The 20,519-nt window shown below is 35.3% G+C and overlaps 1 protein-coding gene across 1 annotated transcript in view; it reads left to right on the top strand.

Annotated features, from left to right (window-relative positions):
- Positions 1–20,519, top strand: part of SLCO6A1 (solute carrier organic anion transporter family member 6A1) — a 100,137-nt gene that overhangs the window by 49,467 nt on the left and 30,151 nt on the right. The window contains exon 8 of the mRNA XM_059919083.1: positions 3,540–3,735. Within this exon, the coding sequence (XP_059775066.1) occupies positions 3,540–3,735 (196 nt within the window). The remainder of the gene's footprint in view (positions 1–3,539; positions 3,736–20,519) is intronic.

Here is a 20,519-nt window from a genome sequence, read left to right as displayed (position 1 = left end):
AGTTACATCACAGTGTATGGAACATCCAGGGCTATAGGAACAATGGAATTCAATTGGTGGTTAATCCACTGTAAACCTCAAGCCCCTGGTAACTTTTATTACTGAACATAAGGTCTGTTGAATTGAGATACTGCAATTCTTACTACTTCTGCTTCATGTGAGTCCATAATGAGAGTTGGGACTTTCCTTTTTCCTCCTGAGATTCTATGTTGTTCCTGTTGGACCATACTTGAGGAGCAGGGGTAGCAATTTATGTATTCCAGTATCACTTTTGGAATTTAGAGCATATACAGTACAAGCCTAAAACAGGTAAAATAATTACCTATTTTATATTTTGAAATTGGAGCCACAGCATTTGTGTAGTGAAGCCACAACAAAAGTGCTCTAAAAGGGGATCTATCTTGCTTATCCAAGCATGTTCACTATAGAAATATCCTAGAAAATATAAAACAAAAAGCAGTCAGTACTTCTACTTGTAGGATATACAGCATCAGAGGGTAGTGGAGAATTGTTGCCCAATAAATAGAGTAGTAGTTATAGTACATTTAAATAAAGACAAATCTTGACCTCTACCTCACTACATACATAGATACCAATTCTAGATGGATTGCAGATCTCAATGTGTATGTAAAACAATGAAACTTTTTAGAATAAGGCATAGGAAAATATCTTCATGGCTTGGAGAAGACAAAGATTTATTAAACAGGACACAAATTACATAGCCATAAAGAAAAAAAATGTGCTATTACATTAAAATTAAGAACTTCTGTTCATCAAATGTCAGCATGAAGAGTGAAAATGCATGCAAAACAACATTTTCAATAGAAATATTCTACAAAGTGTTTGTGTCCAGAATATGTAAAAAATCTGACAATAATAAAAAGGCAGATAATCCAATAAAGATGGACAAAAGACTTGAACAGACATTATATAAAAGATGATATCAATTGGCCAATATTCATGTGAAAATGTGCTCACCTTCAGTGGTTTTTCAGGGAAATGCATATTAAAATCACAATGCAATACTATTACCCATTCACCAGAATTGCTAAAATGAAAAAGAAAGATATATGTTGGCATGGATGTGGAGCAATTGACATTTTATCCACCACTGTGAGAATGTAAATTGGTTTATCATTTTATAAATCTGTTTGGCAGTATCATAAAAATCTGAACTTATACATATCCCCTGACCCAGGAATTCAACTCCTAGTTATATACCCAACATAAGTTCTTCTCTTAAGAGTATACCCAACAGAAATGCAAACATTTACAAAAGGACATATACATGAATTTTTAAAGGAGCAGCACAATTTGCAACATCACAGTGAATAAATAAGTTGTGTTGTATGCATATACTAGAATGCTATTCAGCAATGAGAAGGCATGAACTATTGTTATATACAAAAACATGGGTGGATTTTTCAAACATCATGTCCAAAAAAAGAAGCCATAATGTATGCATACTTTATGATTCATATTTTATAAAATCCTATAAGTGCATGAAAGAGCCTCTGGCCTTCTGGTAATGTTTGATTTTTTTTACCTGGGTGTGGTTGCGTAGTTATGTTCACTTTGAAAATTCATCAAATGTGTAATATTGCTTTGTGTATTTTTCTGTACACCAATAAAGTATTTACATAAGAAGTTGATTGGAAGTTCTGTGCTTTGCAGTTGAATTTTCAACTGTTTTGTGTCCTTTTAGGGTAGTCTTTCAAGGACCCAGCTATTTAATTTTTGAACTCCCAGTGTCCAGTATTTTCTTATTGCCTAGGGCAATAAGCCTGACAGCCAATACTTTCTCAGCCGAGTTGTGTTCTCAGTTTTCTGCTCACAGATGTAATTGGTTTTCTTAACTCTATAGTTGTTGGGTTCAAACTGAATAAACCTAGGGTTGTCTAGCATTGTGGGTAGGGATAGGAATTGGGGATCAAACATTTTATATAGACAGCCATCCAATCCTCTTGTTTTTTAAGTCTACCTCACTCTTGCTTTCAGTCATACCTACTGCCCTTAATTTCCGAGATTATGAGGTAAAATGTGGTTTACTTCTTCTTGACTTCTTAACTGCAGCCTTGTTGCTCACCCTCTGATTCACTTCCAATTCCCACAATTTTCTTAATAAACATTGCCACTACACTATTTGTACTTTTTTGCTTTCTAATAAATGAATTTGTCTGTAATTTCTACCTTTTAACAGACACTCGTATAATGTTTGCTATGTGACTATACACTGTTCTAAGCACTTAAATATTAACTCATTTAGTTCTCCTAACAAGTTATAATGGAGGTATCGTTAGCTATAGATTTTCTTTAGTAGCATCTCATACATTTAGATGTAATTTGTATCGTTGTTCAGTTCTAAGCATTTTTAATTCTCATCAGCATATTTTTACTTAAGCCATGAATTATTGAAAAGAGATTTTTAGTTTGTAGACATAGGCTCTTATTTCTCTTTTTAAATAACTGCTTGTTCAAATCAATTAATACTTTCCATATCTTTAATAGTGTTGTTAACTAAGTCTCTGTCTCTGAGAAAGCTGAGTTAGAACACTTTGTTTACAGATTTTTAATTTTCTTGAAATCTAGGCAGTGTTTACATAATTTATTTTATGCATTGTCATTAGGTATATACATGTTCATGATCTATATTTTCATGGTACATGTTTTTTCACTGCTTTATTTTCAAGCTTTCCTTTTTTAAAAATATCAAATTTGATATTCTGTCTTTTTAATAGTTGTTTTATCCATTTATCATTTTAGTAAATTCTGACATATTTAAGTAATTTTTAAATTTTTAATTGTACATTTTGTTTATTACACTTCTCTTTTGCTTCTTTTTTTCCCCCACTATTCTGTCCTGTCTCAATGGACTCATTTTTTATTCATTTTATCCCCCTCAGTTGGTTTAGGAAATTTTCACTACTCACTTGCAGTTTACTAACCCCACTCCTCAGGATTGTGTATGTGTGTTTGGTCTAGTTTATTAATTTTATCTTTTTAAAAAATTAGCTATAATTATAATTCTTTTGCAAGTTACAGGCTCTCTGGAAGCTTTTACAATTTACACTTTAATCTTGATGTTATGAAGTTTCCTTACCTTATTACCTTATGTGATTTAATATTTATTTATTTTTACTCTTTCTCAGTAATTGGAGTGCACTTTTATTCCCAGGACTAATATTTCTTTAATTATTGAAATTTCTCATTCTTAGCTACAAATTTTCAAATGTTGTTCCTCCGGTATGCCTTTTATTGTATTTCTCACAACTGCTGTAAAACATTTTGTGGAGCCTCTTATTCTAGGTCCCTTAGGCCTATAGCTTCAGCCCCACTCACAAATTTGTATTTCTCTTAGGGTTCAGGGTTTGTTGAGGTATTTATTAATATCATGCCTTTAAGTTTTGTCTCAGTCTCTTAGTTAAATCTATGTTTGCTATATGTTTAGAGCAGAGGGGATTGCCTCAAAGTATGAATTTTCTGTACTGTCTTTAGCTGACTATTTTTTAACTGTGTTTTCTCTTCCTCCTTTCTTTTAGGACTTGTTTTAATTCCAGGAGGTGCTCTTGGCCAGATTCTGGGAGGTATCATTATTTCCAAGTTACAAATGTCTTGTAAAGGCCTTATGAGATTTGTAATGGTTACATCTGCTGTAACACTTGTACTGCTTGCATTTGTAATTTTTGTACACTGTGATTCAATACCATTTGCTGGGATCACTGAAGATTATGGCGGGTAAATATAATTTTATATTTATGAGATTTTTACATCTAATCCCAACGATAGATTTCTTAGTCGATTAACAGTTATTTATCCAGTAACCCTAATATGCTCATATCATTCTTGGCATTATTGAACATGTAAAAGAAACATAAAGCATAGTTCACCTTTCACTTTAAGGGCAGAAATATCATGATAGCTTGTGGTATGACTGCTTATGCATTCATATAGTCTAAAGAAACAAAACATAATGAAATGAATCAGAACCCAGAACAAGAAATCTGTATTAAAGTGAGTAGCAACTAGGAGACCATACTAACTGTCTGTACAAAGCCAGTCTTACCTTTGTTTTTGAATTGGTATCTCTGCCTTCTTATCAAAGAATGGAACTGAAGACATCTGAAAGTATGCATGAGTAATGTCTCCTTTAAGTTAAACATGCAAAAATTCAAAGAACTGGGCAGAGATTGATGTTAAAGAAGAGAAACAGAACTGGAATTGGAAACCAAAGGACTAAGCAAGTAAAATAAGTAAAGAAAACAAGACTTACACTTGAGCTACAATGAAGTGGCTTATGGCAGACCAATGCTTCTACTGAGAACACCTAGAAAAGCTGAATAACATTTTAAAAATGTGTTTAAAGGCATCAGACAGTTGTTTAGGCAACTAGGAATTTAAAGACCAAAATCCTGGAGAAAGGCAAACCTTGTGAGGAGAAGCAATCTTCTGCAGTTACTTTTTACCCTGAGTATATTTACTATTTCTGGACATTGGCAAGAAGCTGGCAATTCTGGCAAAGTGTCTGGGCAAAAAGCATCTAGTAAGATGACAAAAAAACTGGCACAAATTTTTGACTGACCTTTGAGCCTAAAGAGACAAAAATTAGGACATGGAGTGAGACAGGATATCAGTAAGGAGAGAGGTAGACAAATGAGATAACACTCTGTTGGGGTTTCACTCAATACATTTGCTGAATTATGAAGCTAAGAGGCTGAAATCAAGTAGAAATCTTGTAAAAAGCAGAGAAAAATTTCACCAGTCTTGTGATGCTCTATAGATAAGAGTTCAACTTTAGATTGTGCGGTTGGGGAGCAACCGTGGTGAATACCATGTTCTCAACTGATACCTCTGTAAGGTTAAGACCTAAGAGTGAGGGCCTCCCTAAAGTACTATAACCCAGCCAGGAATTAATTTGCCTCTAATTGGATTAATTTGGTCAGCCAGTGCTGTAGCAGCAGAAAGGCAGACTTAACACTCCGAAAGAAAGATTATGTCATACAAAGCTATAAGGTGTTGTAGGCAAGGGTCTTGCATTAAAAAAAATACCCAGCAGGCCAAAGACATGGCCAAAAACCCTTAGATAAAACAGACGATAGAACAGACCATAGGGGATCCAGATATTGGCATTATCAAATAAGAATGTTACAATAGTATTTATGGGTGCAGTAATACAGATAACTGTGAATTTCTCATCAGAAACCATGGGTTCAGAAAACAGTAGAACAATATCTTTAGTCCTGAAAGAAAAGAACTGCTAACACATAATTTATTATCCAGTGAAAATATCCTTCAAGAAAGAAAATGAAAGAAAGATAGTCTCAGGTGAAGGATAATTAGTAACATTTGTTGTTAGCTCTAAAAGAAATGAGATTTTGGAATGATCAGACTGGGAACATAAAATAACTATGATTAATATTCTAAGGGCTCTAATGGAAAAAGTGGACAACATGAAAGAAGTATAGGTAATGCAAGCAGAGAAATGGAAACTCTAAGAAAAAAATCAAAAGTAAATTCTAGAAAGCCAAAACAACACTATAATAAAATGAAGAGTCCCTTTCATGGATTCATCAGTAGACTGTACAGAACTGAGGAACATATTAATGACTTTGAAGATATGTCAGTGGAAACCTTTCAAACTGAAAAGCAAAGAGAAAAAAGAATGCCAATAACTGGAATAGAATATCCAAGAACTGTGCAGCAGTTACAAAGATGTAACACATCTGGAAGGACCAGAAAGAGAAGAAGGAGACAAAAGAACAGAAGAAATAGGTGAAGTAATAATGGCTGAGAATTTTCCATAGTTAATGACAGACAGCAAACCACAGATCTTGGAAGCTCAAAGAATACCAAGAAGGATAAATACCAAAAAAAATCTACATGTAGGCATATCATATTCAAACTGCAGAATCAAAATCGAGGTCTTGAAAAAAAGTCAGAGGAAATAAAACTTATAGAGGATCAAGGATAATTTACAACAGACTTCTCTTCACAAACAATGCAAGCAAGATGAGAGAGGAATGAAATATTTAAAGGACTGGAAAAAAAAAGTCAACTTAGAATGCTGTATACAATGAAACTATCTTTGAAAAGTGAAGGAGATATAAAGATATTCTCAGATAAACAAAATATAAGGGAATTGTCACCAGTAAATCTGCTTTGCAAGAAATGTTTAAAGAAGTTCTTCAGAAAAATGAAAAATGACATGAGTTAGATGTAGATTCACATAAAGAAACAGAGCATTAGAGATGAATAAATAAAGGTAGACTATGTTCTTTTATTTTTATCATTTTAATAGGTATAATAGATAACTCTTCAAAATAATTATGGCATTAAGGTATTCAGTAATTATAGTTTATGGATAGTGAAATAAATGACAGCAGTCTTATAAAAAGGGAGGGAGGAATCGGGAATACTTTGTTATAAAGTACCTGAACTACCAATGAAGTGGTATAATGTTATTTGAAAGTAGACTTAAATAACTTGAAAATGTATGTTGGGAATTCTAGGGAAAATCATTAAAACGTTTTTAAAAAGAAGTATAATTGCTATGCTAACAGATGAGAGAAAATGAAATCTCATAAAGTACTCAAAACCAGAGAAAGCAGAAGAGCATGAATGATGAAAGCAAGAAAGCAAGCAAGCAAGAAAAAATTTTTGGTGTATAATTCTTCATAGTAGTCACTTATGACCTTTGTATTTGTAGTGTATCAGTTGTAATGTTTCTGCTTTCTTACAATTTCATTTATTTGACTCCTCTCTTTTTTTCTTGGCAAGTCTAGCTAAAAGTTTATCTATTTTATTTATCTTTTAAAAAAACAACTCTTAGTTTTATTGATCTTTTCTATTGTATTAGTCTCTATTTCATTTATTTCTGCTCTCATCCTTATTTCCTTCCTTCTACTAATTTTGGACTTAGTCTGTTCTTTTTCTAATTCCTTGAGGTGTAGTTAGATTGTTTATTTGAGATCTTTCTTTTTTCTTAATGTAAGCTTTTATTGCTATGAACTTCTTAAAATTGCTTTTTTTACTGAAAACTAGTTGATTTACAATATTAGTTTCAGGTGTACAAAATAGTGATTCAATATTTTTATAGATTATAACCCTTTTAAGATTATTATAAAATAATGGCTACATTTCCCTGTGCTCTACAATATGTCTTTATTGCTTATTTATTTTATACATAGTAGTTTATATCTCTCATTCCTATACCCCTATCTTGCCCCTCCCCTCTTCCTTCTCCTTACTGGTAACCAGTAGTTTGTTCTCTGTATCTGTGAGGCTGTTTCTGTTTTGTTATATATATTCATTTGTTTTATTTTTTAGATTTCATATATAAGTGATAACATAGAGGCATTTGTTTTTCTCTATTTAACTTATTTCACTAAGCATAATACCCTCTAGGTCCATCCATGTTGCGCAAATGGTATTATTTCATTCTTTTTTATGGGTAATATTCCATCATATATATATATATGCCACATCTTCTTTATCCATTCATCTGTTGCTGGGCACTTAGGTTGCTTCCATATCTTGGCAATCATAAATAATGCTGCTATGAACATTGATTGGGGTGCGTGTATCGTTTCGAATTAGTGTTTTTGTTTTCTTTGGATATATACCCAGGAGTGGAATTGCTAGGTCATATGGTAGTTATACTTTTAGTTTTTTTGAGGAAACTTCATACTGTTTGCCATAATGGCTGAACCACTTCTTAGAATTGCTTTTGCTATGTCCCATTAATTTTTGGTATATTTTCACTTTTATTTATTTCAAGGTATTTTTACATTTCTCTTTTGATTTATTCTATGACCAATTGGTTTTTTAGTGGTATGTTGTTTAATCTTCACATATTTGTGAATTTTCCAGTCCTCTTCTTGTAAATGATTTCTAGTTTAATACTATTGTGGTTGGAAAAGATGCTTGATGTAATTCCAATCTTCTTAAATTTATGAAGACTTGTTTTGTCATGTAATATATGATCTACACTGGAGAATATTTCATGTGCATGTGAGAAACATGTGTATTCTTCTGCTGTTGGATGGAATGTCCTGTAAGTGTCTGTTAAGTCTGTCTGTTCTAACCTGGAGTTTAAGTTCAATGTTTCCTTATTAATTTTCTGCCTGGATGTTTTATCCATTGCTGAAAGTGGGACATCAAAGTCCTCTAGTATTATTGTGTTGCTGTCTATTTCTCCCTGTAGGTCTGTTAATATTTGCTTCATATGTTTAGGTGTTCCTGTGTTGGGTGCATAAATATTTACAAGTGTTATATCTCCTTGTTGGAATGATCCCTTTTCATTATAAAATGACCTTTTTTGTCTCTTCTTGCAGTCTTTGTCTTAAAGTCTGTTTTGTCTGATATAAGTATAGCTATCCCAGCTTTCTTTTGGTTTCCATTTCTATGTAATATATTTTTCCATCGCTTTACTTTCAGTCTGTGTGTCCTTACATCTGAAGTGAGTCTCTTTTATGGGGCATATATATATATGGGGCTTGTTATTTTAATCCATTCAGATACTCTATGTCTTTTAATTGGGGAATTTAGTCTATTTACATTTAAAGTGATTATTGACAGGTATGTACTTATTGCCATTTTGTTAATTGTTTTCTGGCTATTTTGTTGTTCCTGTGTTTCCTCCTTCTCTTGCTCTTCCTTTGTGATTTGATGATTTTCTTTAGTGCTTAGGTTCCGTTCTCTTTATCTTTTGTGTATTTTCTATAGGTTTTTGTTTTGTGGTTACCATGAGGCTTATATAAAACATATTTATAACAGTCTGTTTTAAGGTGATAACAACTTAACCTCAAATGCATACTAAAGCTCTACATTTTTCTTTCCTCCTGCATTTTATGTTTTTGATGTTAAAATTTATATCTTTTTACCTTGTGTATCTACAAACAAATTATTGTAGTTATATTTATTTTTATAACTATAATAACTAGATGAACTTTATCTATAACAATAACCTTATCTATAATTATAATGACTAGATAAGCCTTATTGATCAACCAGGCCTGAGTTCTTGGTTGTCTATCAAATCTTTGTGATTGTTCAGGCTGTCTTCTTTGTTTTTAGTGGCCCCCAGTAGTTGAGGGCGTACCAAGACCTGTCAGTGTCCCAAAGGGGAGGATTGCAGCCAGCACTTAGATACAGGCAGATTGGAAGCCAGATCCTCAGGCAGTAGAGGGGAGAATACGTAGTTAGGATGCTTTTAGAGAGAAACTGGGAGATGGGCTTTTTTTGCCTGCTCCCTCTGTACTAAGCCTGAGTGTATAGCTGCAAGTGGAGTGCCCCTGTGCCCATTAATAACTGCTTTTTTGTTTACAGTCCTTTGGGACTCATGAATACAAGCCTCACTGGCTGTCAGAGCCAAGTGATCCAGGGACCTGTTCCTTGGGCAGCAGTGACAAAAGCTGGGGTGCCAGACATATGTACGTGCTCCTTCCAGGAGGACTTGCCATTCGTAGTGGGCTGGAGTGAGAAGGCAAAGGTGGTGTCTGATGTCTTCCCCAGTCTCTGGGGAGGATCACAGTCAGCTTCCAGATGCCTGCGAATATACAACAGACAGTACAAGGTTTGTAAAGCCTAAATATTTGCTATCTGGCCCCTTACAGAAAATATTCATTGATCCCTAATCTAAACCTACCTATTCAAAGGCAGCAATTGTCAGATTATTTTAAAAAGTAATCCCAAGCTAAATTCAGTCTACGTGAAACCTACGATAAATAATGACATGTAGTTTAAAAGTAAAAAGATGAAAAAATTATAACATACAAATGCTAAATAAAAGAAAGCTGAAATAAATATATTAATATCAGACTTCAGAATCAACAAAATTATAGGGATAAAGAGACATTACAAATTATGAAATGGTCAATTTACAAAGAACAAACAATTCTACTTGTGTATGCAGCTAACAACAGAGACTCAAGATCTAAGAGGGAAAATCTAGTAAAACTGAAAGAAAAAGAAGATAAATTCAAAAATATACCTAGAAACTTTATTACTACCCTCTCAAGGGAGTTAAAGAAGTACTGAATAACACAATCAACTTGAACTAATTTATATTCATGGAACACTTCAGTCAACAATAGCAGAATACCTATTCTTTTTGAATACAAATGAATTATTCACCAAAATAAGCCATATTTTGGGTTATAAAACAGACCTGAAAAGTATAAAAGACTGAAATTATACAGAGTGTGTTTTCTACCACAGCAGAATCAAACTATAATCAAAACAGAAAAGTAATGAGACAATCTCTAAACACTTGGAAACTGAATAACATACTTCTAAATAATCTGTAGGTCAAAGAGGAAGTCTGAAGAGAAATCAACAGAAAATACATTGACCTGAATGAAAATGAAAATACCACATATCACAATTGTGGGACAAAACTAAAACAGTATTGAGAGGGAAATTTATAGTACTAAATGCATATAATTAAAAATAGGAAAAGTATCAAGAATCTAAGCTCCCACCTCAAGAATTTAAGAGCAAAATAAACCCAAAAGAAGCAGAAGGAAGCAAATAATAGATACAAGCAGAAATCAATCAAACAAAAACCTGGTTCTTTGAAAGATCAATAAAATTGACACATCCCTAGCAAGATTAACAAAGAAGAAAAGCAGAGAACACAAATTACCATTATCAGGAATGAAACAGGCAGTAACTATCCCCAGAGATATTTAAAGGATAATAAGGGACTACGAAAAATAACTCCACACACATAAATTTGACAGGTAGGGGCTTCCCTTGTGGTGCAGTGGTTGGGAATCCACCTGCCAGTGCGGGGGACACAGGTTCGATCCCTGGTCCGGGAAGATCCCACATGCCACAGAGCAACTGAGCCCATGCACCACAGCTGCTGAGCCTGTGCTCTGGAGCCCGTGAGCCACAACTGCTGTGCCCACGCACCACAACTACTGAAGTCCGCACTCTCTAGAGCCCATGCTCCGCAACAGCGGAGGCCAGCGCAGTGGGAGGCCCGCGCACCGCAACGAGGAGTGGCCCCCACTCACCGCAACTGGAGAAAGCCCGCACACAGCAACGAAGACCCAACACAGCCAAAGATAATAAATAAATAAAAATAAAATAAATTAAAAAAAATTTGACAGGTAATATGGACTAATCCTTGAAAACTGAAAAAACTCACCCAATATGAAACAGATAATTTGAATAGTTATAAAAGGAATTATTAAATAAATTGAATCCACAGTTTATAAAGTACCCCCCAAACATATTCTGGCCCAGATGATTTCACTGGAGAATTCTACCAAATATTTAAAGAATTAACAATGATTCTACACAATATCTTCTAGAAAGTAGAAGAGGAGGGAATACTTCCTAACTTGGTTGATGAGGCCAGTGTTATTTTGATAGCAAAGCCAAAGACAATACCAAAAAAATGGATCATACAGAACAGTATCTCTCATAAACTTAGATGCAATAGCCTCAACAAAATGTTAGCAAGTTAAATGCAACAATGTATAAAAAATTAGTCCTTTTGGTGCCTAACATTCATCATCTTTTCTTTTGGGGCTCATTCAGTGTACATGTAAGTCAGGGCCTTGCCTCCATCTAAATCAACCAAAGGGAGTTAAATACTACTTTTTTAATCTTCCTTACATCAACAAGTATATGAGTTAGGCTCATATGATTGGACTGCTCCCTTAAGATTTTGATTTTTGAGAAAGTAACAAAAAAGCCCATGGTCAGTGAGAGATTACCTGCAGCCTCCAATGCAAAACTGAGTACTGCAGTGCATTAAGTCCTGGGGGTGGGGGCATGGGGGACATCTTGCTAAGAAGATTAGTCCTATAATGTAATCTTGCTTGCCTTTTTTTGGGTTCTTGATGGTTTTCAGAATCTACTTTTTGAGGCTTCTTCCTCATTCTATGAGCTCTTTGACGTTCTTTCAATAAGTTCATTCACTTTATCCAGAATTAGTTTATGCTACCTGTATTGGTTCAAATATATAGTTTATAAATGAAAAATGATAATCTTAAAAATGATTTTGAAATATAGCCACTTTTTCAAATTATTAATAATGTAAAGTAAGACCCTTTGATTTCATTCTAAATTTATATTTAGAAACTTTTCTGGACTTCCACTTTTAGCCAAGATGGAATAACACATTTCCCCTACTATAAAAACCAACCAAAAATAGAAACAGTGGTTTTCATGACAGAGGAGTCAGTCAGTGAAGGACAGTGATACATGAGAGGTGGGAAACATTTAAGGTGAGCCTTATAATTCCTCCAGCTTACTGCCTTAAGAGGGTTTTGAGGTCATGGTACAGGAAGGGGGAACCAGACAAATTCTGGCAGACTCCCTGAGTTGAGGCATTTGAGCTGAGAGTCCAGAGAAACCAATACAGCTAGAGTTCATAGGATGGTGTACCAGAAGACATAACATATCTGCAGAGGATTGCTCTAAAATGTAAAGCAGAGTACTAATTAGCATATATGTGAGGAAAGTACCTGAGTCTAAGGAACCAAAAAAATCAAAGGAAACAGTACTCACCACTCACACATGGTTGGGATTAGTACCTGTTCTGATCAGACTGGAAAACCTCAAAAATCACAGAGCACACAGTATACAGAAGGATCTTGCCACAGTAGTGGGTAATAATTAGCTCTAAACTGAGCACTACTCTGGCTCTACCAATCAAGTCTTGGAAGCAAGAGCCCAAAAAGATAAAACATTTACCTGTAAATTAGCTGCATTCCAGACCAAAGCTTATTTATCTAAATACAAAAATATTTAGTTTCCAAGATGGTGAAATTTACAAGGCCTAATATCCATTAAAAATTATAAGAAATTCAAGTCAGCAGAAAAACACAACCCATAATGAGGAACAAGAACTCCATTCATCAAAACAAACCCATAACTGATGTGTATGTTAAAATTATCAGAGAAGAATGTTAACACGACTATTATACCAGTAATCCACATGTTAAAAAAGTTAAGTAGAAGACAATTTTAAAAACCCAAATTCAACATATAGAAGTAAAGACTAGAATTTGTGAGAAAAATACTCTCTATGAGATTAATGATAGATTAGACATTGCAGAAGACTAGTGAACTTGAAATCAATAGCAATAAAAACCATCCAACAGAAAACGGAGAAAAGAGAATTAATAAAAATGAACAAAGCATCACTGAGTTGGACAACTTCAGGTGCTATATGTGAAGGTGCTTATATGGTTGAAGTCCCCAGAGGAAGAAGCTTGGGAAAAGAAAAATATCTGAAGAAATGATGTCCAAAACATTAAAATTTCATGTGACCTATAAATCTACAGACTTAAAAAAATCAGACAAACATTAAGTACAAGAAACATGAGAAAAATTACATCATGGTACATAATAATCAAATTGCTCAAAATAAGTGTAAAGTGAAAATATTAAAAGTAGTGAGAGGTGGAAAACATACCTTAAATATGAAAGACCAAAGATAAGGGTAACAGTTGATTTTACATCAAAAGCAATACAGGTAAGAAGAGGGTGGAACTATTTTTAAAGTACTGAAAGAAAAATGTCAACCTGTAATTCTACACAAAATCAGAATATCTATCAAAAATGAAGGAGAAATAATTTTAGATATTAAAAATGTAAATAGTATTCAATCAACAAACTTATACTACATGAAGTATTAAAGGAAGTCTTTCAAGCTGAAATAAAATAATACCAGATTAGGGACTTCCCTGGCAGTCCAGTGATTAAGACTCCACACTTCCAATGCAGGGGTCACGGGTTTGATACCTGGTCCGGGGATCTAAGATTCCACATGCCGTGTGGTGCGGCCATAAATAAATAAATAAATAAATAAATGCAATGCATGATTTGAACTGGATAATTTTACAATAAAGGACATTAAAAAAAATACCAGATGAAAATATGAACTACACAAAGCAAAGAAGAGCAAAGGAAATTGTAACTATATAGGTAAATCATTTTTTCTTATTTAAATCTCTTTAAAAACAATTGTTTAAAACAGATTAACATGTAATATGGGTTTACATGAAGTGCTATCATATCATATGTTGGTAGCCTGTATTAAGTAAAAATGTATAGTGTAAACCCTGAAGCAACCACTAAAAAACAATGAGTCATAGATAATAAGCCAACACAGGAGTTAAAATAGAATTTTCCAAAACTGTTTGATCTCAAAGTAGGCAGAAAAGTGGAAAAAGAGAACAAAGAAGAGATAGAATAAATAGAAAACAAATAGAAAGAGGATATATTCAAACCTAACCACATTAGTAATCACACTAAATGCAAATGGTTGTAGTATCTCAGTTAAAAGGCAGATAATCTGCAGTTTAATTTAAAAAAAGCAAGACTATATGCCGCATGAAAGAAATGCACTTCAAATACAGACACAAGTAGATTATGTGTAAAAGGATGGGAAAAGATATAACATGTTAACAGAAGTCAAAAGAAAGCTGATATCAGTGACCAAGTAGATTTGAGAGCAAACAATATTAGCAGGAAAAAATAATGTCATTATGTACTATAAATTGGCCAATTCATCAAAAATTAATAGCAATCCTAAATGATTCGGAACCTAATGAAAGAGCTTTAAAATATGTGGAGCAAAAACTTACGCACTGCAAGGAGAAATGTAGAAATTCACAAGTGTAGTCAGCTATTTCAGTATTCCTCTCTTAGTAGAAGTAGGGAGAAAAAAAAAACAGTGATGATAAAAATGATTTGAATAACACTGTCAACCAACTTGACCTAATTGACATTTGTAGAACATTTCATGTAACAAAGGAAAATATGCTTTCTTTTCAAGAATGCATGAAATACTTACCAAAATAGACCATATTCTATGAAATAAAACTCAGTAAATTTAAAGGATCAAATAATAAAATGGAAGTAAAATTTCTGACCATGATGGAATTAAATTAGAAATAAATTAATAAAAAAAGATTTCTGAAAAAGCCCCAGATATCTGGAAACTGAAAAAACCTTCTACATAAACTTTGGGTCAAATAATTTCTCCTAAAGGGAAATTGTAAAATATTTTGAAGTGAATGAAAATGTAAACACACATTAAAAAATTTGTGGGATGCTGTTAAAGCAGTATGTAGGGCAAAATGTATAGCATTAAAAGTCTGTATGAGAAAAGAAAAAAGTCTCAAACCAGTGACATTTGTTTCTACCCTAAAAAACTATAAACATCAAAGCAGACTGATTGTAAATTAAGTAGAACAAAGCATGCAATTGAGATCAGAACAGAAATCAGTGGAGTAGAAATGAGAAAAACAATGGAGAAAATCAGTAAAATCGCAGGTGTTATTTTGAGAAAATTGATGAAATTGCTAAACCAGTACAGAGAGAAAATTACCAAAATCAGGAGTTAGAGATCTGTTGTTAGTATAGGTTCTACTAATATAAAAAGATAATAGGTTAATATTATGAACAACTTTATGCCCATAAATTTAATAGCTACCATGAAATGGGTAAAACCTTTGAAAGACAAAAAACTCACTTAAGAAGAAATAGCTAATTTTTATATCTAGCAAATAAATCAAATTTGTAGTTAAACACTTTCCCACAAAGAAAACTCCAGGCCCAAATGGTTTCACTGGGGAATTCTACCAAACATTTAAAAAATATCTGTTCTTACACAAATTCTTCTAGAAAATTGAAAAGGAATGGATACTCCCTAACTCATTCTATGAGACCTGCATTATCCTGATCTCAAAACCAGACAAAGACATTGTAAGAAAGGAAAACTATAGACCTATATCACTCATGAGTATAGATGCAAAAATTCTTAACAGAACTTTAATAAATGGAATCCAATAGTATATTAAAAGGAAACTAAATTATGATCAAACAAGATTCATATAGAGATGCAAGGATAGTTTAATAGTTGAAAATCGATTGATACATAATCTACCATGTTAATAAACTAAAAATGAAAAAAAATTATAATCTCAATAGATGTCAAAAATGCTTGATAAAGTGCAACATCTATTCCTGATCAAGTAGAAAACTAATAATGGAAGGGATTCTATGAAAATGTACAGCTAACATCATACTTAGTGATGATTATAGACTGCATGTTTGTGTTTCCCCCTCCTTCCAGATTCATATGTTGAAGCCCTAATCCCCAATATGATAGTATTATGAGATGGCGCCTTTAAGAGATAATTAGGGTTAGGTAAGATCATGAGGGTTGACACCCCATGATGGGATTAATGTCCTTCTAAGAAGAGGAAGAGACCAAAGCTTTCCCTCTATCGACTGTGTGAGGATAACAATGAGAAGGTGATGTTCTGCAATCCAGGAAGACAGCCCACACCAGACACCAAAGCTGCCTGCACCCTGACCTGGACATAGCTTCCAGAATAGTGAGAAATAAATGTCTGTTGTTTAAGCCACGCAATCTATGATATTTTATTATAGTGGCTTGAGCAGACTAAGACGATGAAACATTGACTAACCAAAAATACAAGGATATCTGTTTTTAATACTTCTATATTAACATTGTTCTAAAGGTTCTAGCTGTACAATAATGTAAGAAAAATAAACAAAAGGCATTACAATAGCAAAAGTAGAAGCAAAACTGTGTTTATTTGAAGTCAACACCATTGTCTATGTAGAAAATCCAAAAAACACTATAACTAATAAAATGAGTTTAGCAAGTTTGTAAGATCAAGTCAACCTACAAGAATCTATGGTATTTCTATATGCTAACTACAAATGCAGAAATCAATATTAAAAATAATATTGTTAATTCCCATAAGGCTATCAACTGACTTTTCAGCAGAAACTCTGTAGTCCAGAAGGGAGTGTCATGAAGTATTTAGAGTGATGAAAGGGAAAAAACTTACAAACAAGAATACTCTACCAAGCAAGCCTTTTATTCAGATTTGATGGAGAGATAAAAAGTTAGATAAGCAAAAGCTAAAATTCTTCAGCACCACCAAACCAGCTTTACAAGAAATATTAAAAGGACTACTCTAACTGAAAAAGAAAAGGCCATTACTAGAAATATGAAAATAATAGAAGGAAAAAACTCATTGGTAACAGCAATATGAAGGAAAGACAGTAAATCAACCACATATAAAGTTAGTAGGAAGACTAAAAGACAAAAGTAGTAAAATTATATCTATCTGCAATAAGTAGTTAAAAGATACACGAAAAGATGTAAACTAGGTCAAAAACAGGAAACGTGGGTGCAGCAAAAATGCAGGATTGTTAAAATGTGTTTGAACTTAGATAAATAACATAAAATAATGATGTGTGTGTGTGTGTATACCTACCTCACGGTAACTACAAATCAAAAATCTGTTAGTTACACACACACGGAAAAAAGGAATCGAGACATTAACATTAAAGTTGTAGACATAACATTAAAGATAGTCATCAAATCACAAGGGAAGAGAACAAAGGAAGAGAAAGGAACAAAAAAGACCATAAAAACAATCCCCAGGGAGGAGCTTCAAGATGGCAGAAGGGGAAGATGTGGAGATCACCTTCCTTCCCACAAATATATCAGAAACACATCTACATGTGGAACAACTGCAGAACACCTACTGAATGCTGACAGAAGACCTCAGACCTCCCAAAAGGCAAGAAACTCCCCATGTACCTGGGAAGGGCAAAAGAAAAAAGAAAAAACAGAGACAAAAGAATAGGGACGGAACCTGCACCAGTGGGAGGGAGCTGTGAAGGAGGAAAGGTTTCCACGCACTAGGAAGGCCCTTCGTGGGTGGAGACTGCGGGTGGCGGAGGGGGGAAGCTTCGGAGCCACGGAGGAGAGCGCAGCCACAGGGGTGCGGAGGGCAAAGCGGAGAGATTCCCGCACAGAGGCTCGGCGCCGACCAGCACTCACCAGCCCGAGAGGCTTGTCTGCTCACCCGCCGGGGCGAGCGGGGGCTGGGAGCTGAGGCTCAGGCTTCGGAGGTCAGACCCAAGGGAGAGGACTGGGGTTGGCTGCGTGAACACAGCCCGAAGGGGGCTAGGTGCGCCACGGCTAGCTGGGAGGGAGTCAGGGAAAAGGTCTGGAACTGCCAAAGAGGCAAGAGACTCTTTCTTGCCTCTTTGTTTCCTGGTGTGTGAGGAGAGAAGATTAAGAGCGCTGCTAAAAACAGCTCCAGAGACGGGCGTGAGCTGTGGCTATCCGCGCGGACCCCAGAGACGAGCATGGGACACTCAGGCTGCTGCTGCAGCCACCAAGAAGCCGGTGTGCAATCACAGGTCACTATCCACACCTCCCCTCCCGGGAGCCTGTGCAGCCCGCCACTGCCAGTGTCCCGTGATCCAGGGACAACTTCCCCGGGAGAACAGACGGCGCGCCTCAGGCTGGTACAATGTCATGCTGGCCTCTGCCGCCGCAGGCTCGCCCCGCATTCCCTACCCGTCCCTCACCCCGGTCTGAGTGAGCCAGAACCCCTTAATCAGCTGCTCCTTTAACCCTGTCGTGTCTGAGCGAAGAACAGACGCCCTCAGGCGACCTACACGCAGAGGCGGGTCCAAATCCAAAGCTGAACCCCAGGAGCTGTGCGACAAAGAAGAGAAAGGGAAATCTCTCCCAGCAGCCTCAGGAGCAGCGGATTAAATCTCCACAAACAACTTCATGTACCCTGCATCTGTGGAATACCAGAATAGACAACGAATCATCCCAAATTTAGGAGGTGGACTTTGGGAGCAATGATATATATATATTTTTTTCCCCTTTTTCTCTTTTTCTGAGTGTGTATATGTATGCTTCTGTGTGTGATTTTGTCTGTATAGCTTTGCTTTTACCATTTGTCCTAGGGTTCTGTCTCTCCGTTTTTGGGTTTTTTTTATTACTTTAAAAATTTTTTGCTTAGTAAATCATCATTTTTTATTTTTATTTTAATAACTTTATTTTATTTTATTGTATCTTCTTCTTTCTTTCTTTTTTTTCCTCCCTTTTTTTCTGAGCCATGTGGAGGACAGGCTCTTGGTGCTCCAGCCAGGCATCAGGCCTGTGCCTCTGAGGTGGGAGAGCCAAGTTCAGGACACTGGTCCACAAGAGAACTCCCAGCTCCACGTAATATCAAATGGCAAAAATCTCCCACAGATCTCCATCTCAACGCCAAGACCCAGCTCCACTCAATGACCAGCAAGCTACAGTGCTGGACACCCTATGCCAAACACCTAGCAAGAAAGGAGCACAATTCCATCCAGTAGCAGAGAGGCTGCCTAAAATCATAAGAACGTCACAGACACCCCAAAACACCCCACCAGACGTGGACCTGCCCACCAGAAAGACAAGATCCAGCCTCATCCACCAGAACACAGGCACTACTCCCTTCCACCAGGAAGCCTGCACAACCCACTGAACCAAGCTTAGCCACTGGGGACAGACACCAAAAACAACGGGAACTACGAACCTGCAGCCTGTGAAAAGGAGACCCCAAACACAGTAAGTTAAGCAAAATGAGAAGACAGAGAAACACACAGCAGACGAAGGAGCAAGGCAAAAACCCACCAGACCTAACAAATGAAGAGGAAATAGGCAGTCTACCTGAAAAAGAATTCAGAATAATAATACTAAAGATGATCCAAAATCTTGGAAATAAAATGGAGAAAATACAAGAAACGTTTAACAAGGATCATACACCATGATGAAGTGGGGTTTATCCCAGGAATGCAAGGATTCTTCAATATATGCAAATCAATCGATGTGACACACCATATTAACAAATTGAAGGAGGAAAACCATATGATCATCTGAATAGATGCAGAGAAAGCTTCTGACAAAATTCAACACCCATTTATGATAAAAACCCAGCAGAAAGTAGGCATAGAGGGAACTTTCCTCAACATAATAAAGGCCATATATGACAAACCCACAGCCAACATCGTCCTCAATGGTGAAAAACTGAAACCATTTCCACTAAGATCAGGAACAAGACAAGGTTGCCCACTCTCACCACTATGATGCAACATAGTTTTGGAAGTTTTAGCCACAGCAATCTGGGAAGAAAAAGAAATAAAAGGAATCCAAATCAGAAAAGAAGAGTAAGGCTGTCACTGTTTTCAGATGACATGATACTATACATAAAGAATCCTAAAGATGCTGCCAGAAAAATACTAGAGCTAATCAATGAATTTGGTAAAGTAGCAGGATACAAAATTAATGCACAGAAATCTCTTGCATTCAATACACTAATGATGAAAAATCTGAAAGTGAAATTAAGAAAAAACTCCCATTTACCACTGCAACAAAAAGAATAAATTATCTAGGAATAAACCTACCTAAGGAGACAAAAGACCTGTATGCAGAAAATTATAAGACACTGATGAAAGAAATAAAAGATGATACAAATAGATGGAGAGATATACCATGTTCCTGGATTGGAAGAATCAACATTGTGAAAATGACTCTACTACCCAAAGCAATCTACAGATTCAATGCAATCCCTATCAAACTACCACGGGCATTTTTCACAGAACTAGAACAAAAAATTTCACAATTTGTAATGAAACACAAAAGACCCTGAAGAGCCAAAGCAATCTTGAGAAAGAAA

The sequence above is a fragment of the Balaenoptera ricei genome, chromosome 3 (genome assembly GCF_028023285.1).
Source record: "Balaenoptera ricei isolate mBalRic1 chromosome 3, mBalRic1.hap2, whole genome shotgun sequence".
In the NCBI taxonomy this organism is placed as follows: domain Eukaryota; kingdom Metazoa; phylum Chordata; class Mammalia; order Artiodactyla; family Balaenopteridae; genus Balaenoptera; species Balaenoptera ricei.
The sequence above is the reverse complement of the archived record's forward strand: the minus strand, read 5'-3'. Positions and strand labels throughout refer to the sequence as shown.